Below are 13,337 nucleotides of genomic sequence, written 5' to 3'. Positions count from 1 at the left end.
CATAAAGTGATCGATAAGAATCTCATATTCAGGCGTATCGGCGACTAAGACAGCAGGTCGACCCTCTTTTGCTCAACGGCTCCGTCATGGGACGAAGAAACGCTCTTTTTCTCGAAAAAAGAATATATTTTACTTGCAGGACAGTTGTAAAATTTCCGGGAAAGTACATTAGCCTGGAACATTATAACATATATTTAAGAGAAAATAATGTTCGGAAGTAATTAAAAGCGTAATTTTTAGGTGATATGACCAAGGCTTTCATCATTAGAATAAGAAAAGTAAAATGAACCAATGAAAAGTTTTATTAACAAGTCACATGACTTGTTATGCTTACGTTACGCGCTGCGCGCCCCGGATGACTTCCGGATGCGCTAACGCGGCGCGTCATATGACGCATTACGCGACAACGCAGGTCCAGAATATAGTCAAAATGTCTCCACCAACCAGCGGTCGAAACACAACCCCTTTCAGCAGGCTAAATAGTTCTGTTAAATGACAACAGAAGGGACAGGCAACAAGAACCATCAGTCAAAGAGGGGAGGGCTAGTTCTTCTCTACCGGGTTACATTGGGGCGCTACCAGAACTGATCGAATTGGTAGTCTACAGTGTTTCTGGATGTTTCAGACCGAAGCTGGGGTTAGCATGAGAGCAGCACCATTTCGTAGCTCCGTTGTGGCCATTCCGCAACCAATCATGGCAGCCGCTCTTTATCGTTATTTTGGGCGGGGTGGGTGGCGGAGCCGAGCTGTTTTGCAGCCATCATTGTGTGGAGTTCAGTTCATCTCACTAGTTTTGTATTTGTCATGAGGGGTTGTTCCTAATGTTTCTATTTTAGCGAGGTCAAAAAGAGATCCCATTAGTGGCCTACTGATTTTGCTCGATTCCTTTTCTTTTTTTTTACACGATTTTTCGTTATCTGCAAAGACTAAACAGAGTATTGCGACTCTGTGTTTGTTTGTAAATAGAGAATGAACCAAAGAGAACTAATTCTAAAACAGTAAATACTTGGATAACAATCAATCAAATGGAGAGAGAAGCAGGCACGACGGATTACAACGGGGGCAAAGGCCTGCGTTAACTACCTTTCACTATCTGCAAAGAGAGAGTACTCCTAATAGAAATGAGGGGGGGGGGCACCATTCAAAGCAGATCAGTGTGCATAAACACGAAAATGTTTTCACTTACCACGTACTTGACATTCGACAGCTTATGATATTTGCTATTAAAAAACCATTGAAATTCACTGAAAAAACCATAGGTTATAGACCATATATAGTTAGGAATTAGCATTTACAAAACCTTGAAAATTCACTGAAAAAACCATAGGTTATAGACCATATATAGTTAGGAATTAGCATTTAAAAAACCTTATTTTACTCACACAAAACCATTGAAATTCCATATATAGTTAGTTGCACTAACTATATATCGCGCACCCGCAATCCACTGCTGATCATGTCACATATTACATCATTCATGACATGGTCAGTGACATCACTGATGACATCACTGATGACATCTCAAATGACATCACTGATGACATCACTGATGACATCTCATTTGACATCAATGACCACATCACTGATGATATCATTCATGTGACAATACAATGCATCTCCTCACATTTTAATATAACCTCTGTTTCACCCAGTGTTAAATACAGAGTATAATTTTTGAAACCATTGACACACCAATACTAGTTACTACATACGTACTCACTGATTCCTACGTCTACACACACATTCACTCATTCACCCATACAATCATTCATACATACAATCACTCATCTTTACAACACTATCATATGCACTCATACACCTATACAGACACTCACACTCTGCCACTCATCCATGGAGTTACTCACACACCTAGTCAGTCCTGTAAAGAATCAATCACACTTCCATTTTCTTGTCTATACAGTTAAACATAGAGCACCTTACATTTTCAAACATATAGTAACACATACTTACTTTCTTATACAATCATTGATACAAGTACACATTGATCTGCACAGAGTCACACACCTCCCAGCCAGCCACACACACACACTCAGTCTCCCATACAAATACTTGGACAATCAATCAATAACCCATATAGTTAATCATATAGCTACTGATCAACACATGCAGTAGTTTACAGAACAACAGACATAATGATGCACAAATTAAGACAGTTTAGTCACTAACCCATGCACTCAGTGAGACACATTTAATCACTCACTCATACATTCAGTCATGCACCTACTAAATCCTTCGTCTAGACAGTTATACATCTACTCATTCTTCAATATCTAAAACATATTTAAACTTTACAGAAACACACAGTCACTGGATGATGTCATCAGTGATGTCATCAGTGATGTCATTTGAGATGTCATCAGTGATGTCATCAGTGATGTCACTGACCATGTCATGAATGATGTAATATGTGACATGATCAGCAGTGGATTGCGGGTGCGCGATATATAGTTAGTGCAACTAACTATATATGGAATTTCAATGGTTTTGTGTGAGTAAAATAAGGTTTTTTAAATGCTAATTCCTAACTATATATGGTCTATAACCTATGGTTTTTTCAGTGAATTTTCAAGGTTTTGTAAATGCTAATTCCTAACTATATATGGTCTATAACCTATGGTTTTTTCAGTGAATATATATATATATATATATATATATATATATATATATATATATATATATATATATATATATATATATATATAGATGGAAGACCATGCATTGTATTTTTAATAAATGTTGCTGCACATTTCACACATTCACTGCAATTTAGTTTTTTGATTGCCTGTTTTTCCCTGCTGGGGGCCCTTGGGACCCCAAGACCAAGGCATGGGGGTTGAGGTATTCCCACCCTGCCCCCTTTTCTCTTTTCATGTTTTGTTTTTGGGACCTGGCGGAAGCAGAGTCCAAAGATGGCTATCAAACATTCCTGGTTGAAGTGTTGGCTGTCAGTCAGAATTCTCCAGATCTCTGCATGAGTTTGTCATTATTCACGAAGTTGTCTAGCCCAGAGATATAAAGATGTTGATTTCCTTTAATTTCTCAAAAACGACTTAATTGCTTTACACCAAATAACTAAAACCGTGATCTGTGTAATCAAATCTACCTTTCTGCCAAATGTGGTGTAATTACTTCCATTGGTTTGGGCCGTAGACGTGTTCAAAACTCCTATGGGAATTAAAGTATAAAATGTAGTTTTTTCACCCCCTGTTTTCTCGGCTCCTGCTTGACAGACGCCAAAGATATAGGCAAGTCAAAAAATGCTTTTCCTATGGAAACATGGTCCTAACTATATAACTACCTACTGACGACCGACTAGCAATATCTATATCTTTAACCGTGGATGTTATTTTGTTTGCTAATAACTTTGGTGCCATTTTACAAATCTTCACAAAACATACCCAAAAAAAGCAAATTCACTTCAGCTCCTTCCTAGAATGTTACAGGTTCATCCATCAAGTGGGTGCCAAGAAAAAAGAGGGTTCCAAAAGGGAATTTCTCCATGCATTGTTTTAAGCAGCACTATCACAAAAACTGCTGAACTGAATTAAACAGATTTCACAGATTGTGCTTTTCGTGATTTGTTGCAAATCTGATCAGTAATTTAGGTTAAATTAAGGTTTAAAGTATTTGTATATCTGAACAGTAGGGTTCAGGTGAGAGTTAAAAAACAGAGCTTTCTAATTGGCCCAGGAGCTTTATTTCCTTTGGGCCTTCTTGCACAGAAAATTCTCCGATTGGCTGCCAGGAACATGACAAAAATGTTGCTGCCAATTAAAACAGGACTCTGTGACTGTGTCCCCTGTCCTGAAGTTTGATTAAAAATGATATAAGGAGGGCAGAGTAGGGATACCTTGCCCCCCCCAGTCCCTGCGTGTGCCAAAATAAAAGCAAAGTGGTGCTTTTGATCCTGTGGGACTCCCAAGGGATTGCAGCAAAAACAAAATAAAAAATGGGGGCGGAGTGGTAGGATGTGAGTAAGGGCCCCCACCCAATGCCCATTAAGAATCCTGGGGAGCCCATCCCTGGGGCTAATTTCTTTGAAAAAAGGAAGTGGGCCACATGACCCCCCCTTCTGAGCCTCCTCACCGAGCCACTAAAGACCTCACTCCCTGGGGCCATACTATTATTTAAAATGGAGGAAGACTGGGCGGCCCCCCTCTCTGAGCCTTTAGAGGCCCAAGAGACCCTATCTCAGTGACTGTGTACCGGAAACCCACCCTTGGACACAGTAGTTTTCCTGTGCAATAGTGAGAGCACAGAAACATGTTTGTTCCCATTTGGCAAGAGCATTTTTATATCTCCCACCAAACAGGAGCAAAACACTAAGGGGCCGATTCCGATGTCAGACGGACGGAGTCTGTCCAACATCTGGGAGGAACTGGAACCGAACAACCTATTGTCGTCGGTTCCAGATCTGCAAGTAGGATGTGACCGGACCCTGTTTGGTCGCAATCCTATACTTAACAATGCGAGCATGCATTCCGAATGGAATGCATGCACGCACTGTTAAATGCAGATGTAGTTCATCGTGGCACCCCATGGCATGCACCCCAAGGTGCCTGCCACCGGGTGCAGGGATCAACAGGGGATGCCATTCGATGGCCTTGCACCCATAGGGGCCCTGCTGTGGGCCCCCGAAGACAGTTTCCCACTGCCTTTCTGTGTCAGAAAGACTGCCACTAAAAGGCAGTGGGAAACTGCCAGTGTATACCCCCTTTGCCAGAAAGAGCAGGCCGGGGGAGTACTGAAGGGTTTCCGGATGGTAGATGGGCTCTCCTAGCCCATCGGAAGCCATCCAGAAAACCGATTAGGATTCCTTTCCAACTGAGCCCATCAGAATGGATCATTCAGAAAGGAATCCGAAAGGCACATTCCGATGCGGGCTGGAGGGCTCCGACCAATGGTTGTAGCCCTTCCTGCCTGCATCGAAATTGGCCCCTAAGTGTGCTCCCAGCCAGCAGGAAAGTTAAATTTCCTTTTGCTGGCTGGGAACAGACTAGTGTTCTATTTCCCTGCCCATGCTGTTGTGATCAAGGAAATAGAATGCATATTGCTCCCAAGCATAGATAGCTGCTACTGCTATGTGGTTTGCAACCCTAATTATGCCACTCACTAAAGTAGCACTTAAAAACCTGTCTCAGGCCTGCCCCTGCAGCCCGTAATGCAGTTTTAACTCGGCCAATAGACCTAGAAAAATAAACCTTTTGCCTGGCCCAATATTTCATTTTTAATACTTGAGTCACCCCTAAGGTAGGATCTAAAGGTAATAGGGCAGGTTGCATAGTATTTAAAAATAGGGCATGTAAGCTTAAGTTTTAACCGTCTTGGTACTGAAAAATGTTTTTTTTTTTGCTACTGTAAGGTCCATTTCTCTCTTGACTAACAATGGGTTTCCATAATTTAATTAGTGCCAACTTTAGTTTGGGAGCAGATATATACTGTTTAAATTCAAATACACTGTAATTTAAAATCCTCTATAATGCAATTTCTCGTCCTAAACATTTGTGTCTTCTGCCAGTGTCCTGGGCCACCCTAACTGTAAATGGTTGCGCTGTTGGGATTTGTACATTCCTCCCAGACAGTGATATACAAGGGATTAGGTGTGGACAGGGTAGGCCATTCTGCCAGGATGGCTGGAGGCGAGCTGTAAAGGGATTTCCGCTAGCACAAATAGAGGAACCTGACACCAGCCTTTTTCACTCTAGAGAGTTTGGAGCCTTGACAGAAGAAGTAAATAACTGTCCAGAACCAAATGTGGGGGTAGGACAGCATGTCCTCACATATAAAAAGGCTGGTAAGTGAACCCTCTAAACCACTGTGCAGATCACTTCTCAACCTGTGGAAGACCCAGAAAAAGGACTACATAGATGCCCTGCTACAAGAAGGATTACCCTGCTGCTGGAAGGGCTGCCCTGCTGCTGGATGGGCTACATGCTTCCCCGAGGAAGGAAGACTGGGCCTGCTCCTTAAAACCAGCACCACAAGAGTAAATCAAAGGGCTAATTGGATAACCTCCTGTGTCAGCTATAGGAACATAACAAGCTCCTGAGGCCTTAAACCCTGCTAGTTGGCACTGCTGGAATGAGTCCTTACTCCCAAATAGTGCCTTCCAGGTATTTGGAGCCTTGGTAGTGCTGTTGGCAGTGCTTAACCAAAAACCTGAGAAAATCGTGAGACTTACAAACTTTTTCACCATAGACTGCTCTGAGTACTGACCAGAGACTGGGAGTTACCTGCAAGCTTATCAGACAAAGGTGCATCGCCAGTGGGTTTGACTCTGCCTACCTTCTCCTATGTATGTTTCTGCAGCAGCACATACCATTCAGCTGTACCTCTTTATGAAGGCATCCTGCCTCATGTAGCCCTCTTCAACTGCAGCCTAGTCCCGCTAGAGTATTTTGACCTCTGAAAATCATCTAAGTTTGAAGAAGATGCCTCCATTGCAACCTTGTCCTGTGTCTCTCCGACATGAATGGCTCCTCCTCAGACACAGCCTGTTACTTTACCCCACATAACACTCTTCTCCTAATGATCCTAAAGAATTTTTCCAAGTCTGAAGGTAAGCCATGACCAGGCACAATCCACCCCTTGTATACGACCTGTGATCCATCGCCGTCAACCTTAATGTTTGACTGTGACCCATTCTCGTGCAATCAGATACCCGCAGTTGGCGCTGTGATCCTTACGGTGCTATTTTTCACAAAAACATTCATAATTGAGTTAAACTGATTTGATTTAATTTGTTTTGGTGTCATTTCATCACTTAAAATGTACTTTATTTTAGCTGAATTTGTTTTAGATTTCTCATGTGTTGCAGTTTTACTTTAGTACTGTTTGAATGTCTGCATAAATACTTTACACATTGTCCTAAGTTAAACATGACTGCTTTAGTCGAAAGCTACCAGAAGGTTAAAAACTGGTTAATTTAGTGACTTTTGTGATTTCCCCCTAGATGGATTGTAGTTGTTGCCTGAGTAGGGCTTCCAGCTTCCCTCTCTACTAATCACCCAACTTCTAATGGTCACAAGTTCCCAAAGTACTTCTGGAAAATCATTCTGAATTCCATGAAAGTAAAAATGCACACAAATGTCATGAGTAAGCCAATTACTGTACATTTCAGACTTTACAGCCAGGACCTTTGCAAATTGGTCCTAAGGTGAATTACTTGAGTGTTATTGTCATCATACAAGGATATATGTGCAAATGTGATAATTATAATGCATTCCCATTTTGGCTAAAGTTTTCAAGTAAAAAATAAATAAAAAATGTAGGTATCTTGGGAATGGTAAATCCACTAATTGTGTGCAGTTTTAATACAAAGACTTCAAAACGTCTCCCAAAGTTCACTAACGGTTTATTTGAGCAATAAACTGGTAAACTGATGGCAAGCTAGCTTTGTGAGTTATAAGGGCCCTATAGTGTAGAGAGCAAAAACTGATCCTGTTAAGCAAGTCTACGTTTGGAACAATAGGCACTCCAAATATTCCTCAGTTCAATCTTTATTTGGTATTCTAAACCTACTTTCACATCATTTATTGGATGGACGCTTTACCTTCTCAGTTTTGAGTGCCATTAATTGCCCTAAGGTAAATAAAAGAGGTCAAATGTAATTGGTGAAATATAATATCATTTAACGCATCATTAAATGACAGAACTGTAGCAGTCACATATAAATATTAAGCTATCGTAATAACCTGTGTTAGAAATTCAGAATAGCAATTAAACATAAGCAAATATTGCAGTGGCCAGTAGTTCCACATTACTGTAAGTATAACCATTTCTAGTTTTGGCAGCGTTCCATGTGGCTCCTTTGCCTTGAATCCAAAGTGTCGTCCTGTATAGAAGTGCTTTGCTATGGTATTTGAAGTAAGGCAAAACAATGAGGTAGGTTAAAATGAAATGCGGACAAAATAAAAATAAAAAAATTGGCATGGTCACAGATGATCATTTTAGGTAGCTAGTTGAAGCAGTTGCTACTAAGGACCCACACTTGGCACCACTGGCACTGTCCTTTCAGAGACATTTTAAAACATGGGCAAAGTGGGCAATTGCCCAAGGCCCCCACCTTCCAAGGGGCCCTTTGGAAAGTGGACTTTCGCTCTAGCTCACTACACTTTTGTATCTTAATCTTTAACTTATATTTCAATATTGTTAAGCAACATAGGCCTTGAATGGAATTCAAATTTGGTTCAAACAAGGGCCCAAAATATATTTCTTGCCCAGGGCCCCCAAAAGCCTTAAGAGAACCATTACTACCCCTTTTATCAACATCAAGAAGGGAGTGACGGGAAGAGAGGACTATAATGGCTTTTTTGTTTGGGGTATCCCCCCTTGTTCTTTCCCTTGAATCCCTGCAACAAAGAGCAGCCTGTCAAGTATCTCCTAGGGGTAAAAGAACGGGTCACTTCTTAACGGTTATGGCCGAGGATGTAAAGCAACACATCGCCTTTTGGTGAATTGACATCAATAAATATTAAACATTAAATAATGAGTGACGTTTAAAAATCATTTCGTGCAAAACAAAAATAGCAGAGATAATCAGTATTGATCAGTGATGCAACAGTTTTTCCAACTTGTCCTAATAATTTATACAAAGGTGGTAAACCAGTTATATCTTGTAGATACCCAAATTTGCAAATGGTTTGTGTTCATGCTGCATTCTCAATTTATATGCTGCTAATGCAAATGAACTATAAGCAATGGCTCGTCTAAGAAAAATGGACAGGGGTGTTGATTTAGATGCAATAAAGGTTCAAAACACTCATTATTCCGTTGTGCAAAGCTCTGTACCTTGCTACCCACTCCAACTATTAGAGGGGTAATAAGACATCACCATGGTCTAGATAAATATTCCTTTTAATTGAACTAACATGCTTTGTTTTTCTCATTTATTTAGGTTCGACACTTCAGTCGGTCCGCTGCAGTATGCAAATCAGTATTTGCAACTCTCAACCAAGCTCCCCAGTAACTATATCTATGGCCTAGGAGAGCACGTGCATAAGAAATATCTTCATGATATGAATTGGAAGACATGGTCAATCTTTACACGGGATTGGTTTCCCAATGGGGTACGTGTGAGGGAATTCAGACACAGTTATAGAAGCAATATATTCATTCATATCTTATACATCTTATATATGTGTTTATTACAGTTCATTTTAACTGTCCATTATATCAAAAATCTTTTACAAATAGGACAATAATACATATTTTATAGTTTTGAATCTAAGCAACAGTTATTTGTTTCTACAATTCAAAATTGCAAACTCTGCATACAAATACACCTACGAGGTGAAGGTTGGCATGAGTAAATTTATTTAGAAAGTAGGATTCTGTTCTGAATGGAAGTCATACCCCAAGCAAGTATTCAACATAAAACTGCAAACGCGTTTCTTCTTTTAAATAGGAAACTCCACTTGGAGTTCAGAAGACATGTACATTCATGCAAGGGGTCCGATCATTATTCAACTTTAAATAGCGAAAGGTGTAGCTTATATATAGGAAATTATCCAGACAGTCTACAGGGGTTCAATGTTTTATTCTCAAAGATATTCCCTTACCATTTAGCAGATCTGATAAGGTATCTCTCTCGTGTGTGAGTGTAAAGCAGAGGTGAGTGGATAGTAATCAAGATACTTGAGAGACTCAGTGTAGATTGCTGACACTCCTGCAATTTTGCCTTCAAGGCCAGACATATTTTATAGTATTTCAAGGGAATATGTTTTGCAAGTCCTGGATGGGCAGCATCATTCTGTGACATCAATGTGGAGGAAAAAAGTAATCATTGTGCTATGCATAAACCATGATTCTCTACTTGAGGCGAAGGCAGATGAGGGTCAAAAGGAGGTTGTTTGGTAAAGGGAGCATGATCATCAGAATTGCTAGCAATTTGCCATGTTTGTATTCTCTTTTGTAGGATTTGATTTATGATTTATGAGATAATGGGTACCACCAAACTATTTCATGGCTATTATGTGTATTTGAGAGTTAATGCTTTAATTAAAAGTATCACTTTTAGAAGGATTCAAGAGGATTCAGTCTGCAGGGTTCTAGAGAGGTTTCATACCTGCCTCTTGAGAAGAAGTTGCACAAGACAGAGTGTAAAAGAAAGGGATCTATAGTTCACTGACGGGATCGCTTCGAACTGTTATAACTTACACCCAATATCTTTTGTATGGCTGTATCAAAGTGTCAGGAAAACATGGGAAACTGAAGGATGGTTCAGGAAGACGGCAAAGAGGAGAAAAGTGTTGGAGCAAGGACATGGCAAGTTAGAATTGGAAACTGGTGAACAGTCATAGTAGCTGGAAAAGCAAGGTCATGCGTGTTCATACAGTATCAAGCACTTAGGACAAAGGGATTCAATATTCAGACAATTAGAACTTCTCATCAAATGTTTGAAAAATGATTTGGTTTGTTTTATACAACAAGATGGAAACTTTAGCATAACAGGGGGAAGAAGGAGAGACCACCAGCTTCTGTTCAAACCTTATTTTAGTTTTTGCTTAAAATCTGAAAGATGTTAGAGAGGTCGTCCATTTAGGCAGTTTATTATGAGTAACCTGTCTATTCGATATATACGTGATGAACACCCCCTGCAGTAAACAAAACTTTATTTTTCTTATGCATTGCACAGACTGTATTCTAATAATACTTTGACATGCACTACATTCTAGATGAGAGGAGAATCCTGTCTACTCAGTCTTTATGATTCATTAGCAGCTTTTTGAACCGACAATGTTTACTGTTGTTCACAATCTTGAAACACAAAATGTTATTTTCTGCAAGTCCGGATAGGGTTCTCTTCTTTCAGTTCCAACCATTATCAACTAGTGAAGATTGTTAACCACATCCTCACATCCTCTTCTGCAAGTCTGATAGTGTTCTCTTCTTTCAATTACAATCATTCTCAACCAGTGTGTTAAACACATCCTCAACAAGTGACCAATGCCTAGTGGTGTTCCCCAAGGCTAAATAATGCCTCCAAACTGATTACCTTCCACATCAAATCATTGAGGTCCCTCTTGGAGGCTTGAGACCTATTCACAAGTTTGTCAAAAACACACAAACTACAAGAAAATGTCATCCATCAACAATACTCTTGCTTCACTTCTTATTCTCTCTCATCAAAAGATTGATCCAAATTGCCAACTTTAATCTATATTTACTCACGAAAATCCAATACTTATTATGACCATGAGAAAAAACAGCCCAAACAGTAATTTTCTGCTGCTAAGGTTTTTGCATGTTCAGATCAACACATGTTCCTCATTTCTCCCTTGCCCCACAAAAAGCTTTATTTCAACCCCCAGCCAGAATCATCTCATCTAAGAGTAAATGTGATTACATCTTCTGGATGTTGAATGGCTTACATTGGATAAAGATCGAAATAGAATTCACATTTAAAAATGTATGCATCACAGGCAAAGCTCACCCAGTTAAAAACTAAACCAATATATGATTACCATCTCTGGTAGTCACGCAGGGTTTAGTATTAAGAATGAAAAGAGTAATAGTAAAGGCCGCCCAATAATAATAATAATAATAATAATAAAATCATTTATAGAGCGCATGGTTACACTTAAAATAGTGTGTCCCCGCGCTGTGGATGAGTTCCATAGAGAACGCCCAGATAAAAACAGCTAAACACCATACGGCCACACCCTGCCCTCTACTAATGACTGGGGAAGAGGTGAGTTTTGAGTTTAAGTCGAAAGCGACTTTCGGATGGCTCCATCCGCAGATTCAGGGGGAGTTTATTCCAGTGGGTGGCTGCCAGATAGCGGAATGAGCGGCCACCCATTCTGGCTCTGAAGATACGAGGGACAGTGAATAGCATACTGCCCAAGGACCTCAGATTGCGTTTGGGACGGTGGATAGTTAGGAGTCTTTTTAAGTAGGGGGGGCCTTTCCCATGTGCAATTCGATGGGCAAAGCACATTGTCTTGAACAAAATGCGCTCTTTGATGGGTAGCCAATGTAACTTGGCCAGAGCGTTTTTCCCCGAAGCTCTCCTGGGGAGATTAAGAACCAGACGTGCAGCCATGTTCTGCACTCTTTGAAGTTGCCCCAAACCTTTTTGACTTAGGCCGATGAAAAGGGCATTGCCATAGTCCTAGTGAGGGGTCACTAGAGCATGGACAAGGGACTTCCTAGAGTTAATGGGCAGAAGATCTAAAACCTTACGCAAGGTTTTGAGAATAGCGTAGCACTTGCCGGTGACTTTGGCAATCTGTTTTCCAAAAGTAAGTTCTGTATCCAACAGAATCCCCAAATTTTTAGCAGAGACTGCAGGTATAGGAGTCAAACCTAATTCACTCTGCCACCAGTCAGAAGACCACACCGATGTTGCTTTACCCACCAATAGCACTTCGGTCTTGTCCCCATTGAGACGAAGACAGTTGTTATTCATCCAGCTCGTGACAGCTGAGAGACAGGCGGAAAAGTTCCTCGCTGTCTCATCATGTCCCTGGGTTAGTGTGATCATTAGTTGTGTATCATCGGTGTAGGTGATGATATCTACGCCAAATGATTCCACCAACTTTGCAAGGGGTTCCATGTACAGATTGAACAATGTAGGGCTCAAACTGGAGCCCTGAGGAACCCCATGCTTCAGCTGTCTTGGTGACGATTTAAATGGGGGGCAGTGGGTTTGAAAGCTCCGTTTCTCTAAGAACGACTTGAGCCATTCATAGGCGTTGCCCTTGACTCCAATCTCAGATAGTCGTGTCAGCAGCGTGGTGTGCTATACGGTATCAAATGCCGCACTTAAGTCTAATAACACCAACGCCGCTGTCTGACCTTTATCTGCTATCTGACGCAGTACCTCGGTGGAATACAGGACGGCAGATTCCGTCGAGTATTGGGCTCTGAACCCTGATTGGGTAGAATGAAGAAACTGGCCCTGCTCAAGATAGTCCATCAGTTGAATGTTGACAATTTTCTCTGCTACCTTCATACAGTAGGGCAGCAGAGAGATGGGGCGGAGAGTTTGGAGCTGTGTTACAGGCATATTAGGTTTCTTCTTCAGAGGGATTACCTGCGCTCTTTTCCAAGGTTCAGGTACCTGGTTAGTGTGGAAAGATAGGTTAATGAGGTGGCTAATGTGGTCGATTAATACCTCTAAAACGTCATTGAAGCGTTTAGGAGGGGCAGCATCATTAGGAGATCCCGACTTTACACTATTAGCAATACTTATCAATTTTTGTCGATCAGGGACATAAAAACCAGTCAGCTGGCGGGAAGATTTTAAACACTCTTCTTCCTTGGCCTGAATTATGTTCTCCTCAGTTTTAGTGGTGAAAGATGCATGAATA

The 13,337-nt window shown here is 40.8% G+C and overlaps 1 protein-coding gene across 2 annotated transcripts in view; it reads left to right on the top strand.

Moving 5' to 3' along the window:
• The window catches only part of SI (sucrase-isomaltase), a 645,776-nt gene that overhangs the window by 106,312 nt on the left and 526,127 nt on the right, over nt 1-13,337 (top strand). For both annotated transcript variants that reach the window (XM_078665617.1, XM_078665618.1), the window contains exon 7: nt 8,918-9,089. In XM_078665617.1, the coding sequence (XP_078521743.1) occupies nt 8,918-9,089 (172 nt within the window). The remainder of the gene's footprint in view (nt 1-8,917; nt 9,090-13,337) is intronic.

The sequence above is a fragment of the Lissotriton helveticus genome, chromosome 11 (assembly GCF_964261635.1).
Source record: "Lissotriton helveticus chromosome 11, aLisHel1.1, whole genome shotgun sequence".
NCBI classification, from domain to species: Eukaryota; Metazoa; Chordata; class Amphibia; order Caudata; family Salamandridae; genus Lissotriton; species Lissotriton helveticus.
This window is presented reverse-complemented; position numbering and strand designations above follow the sequence as displayed.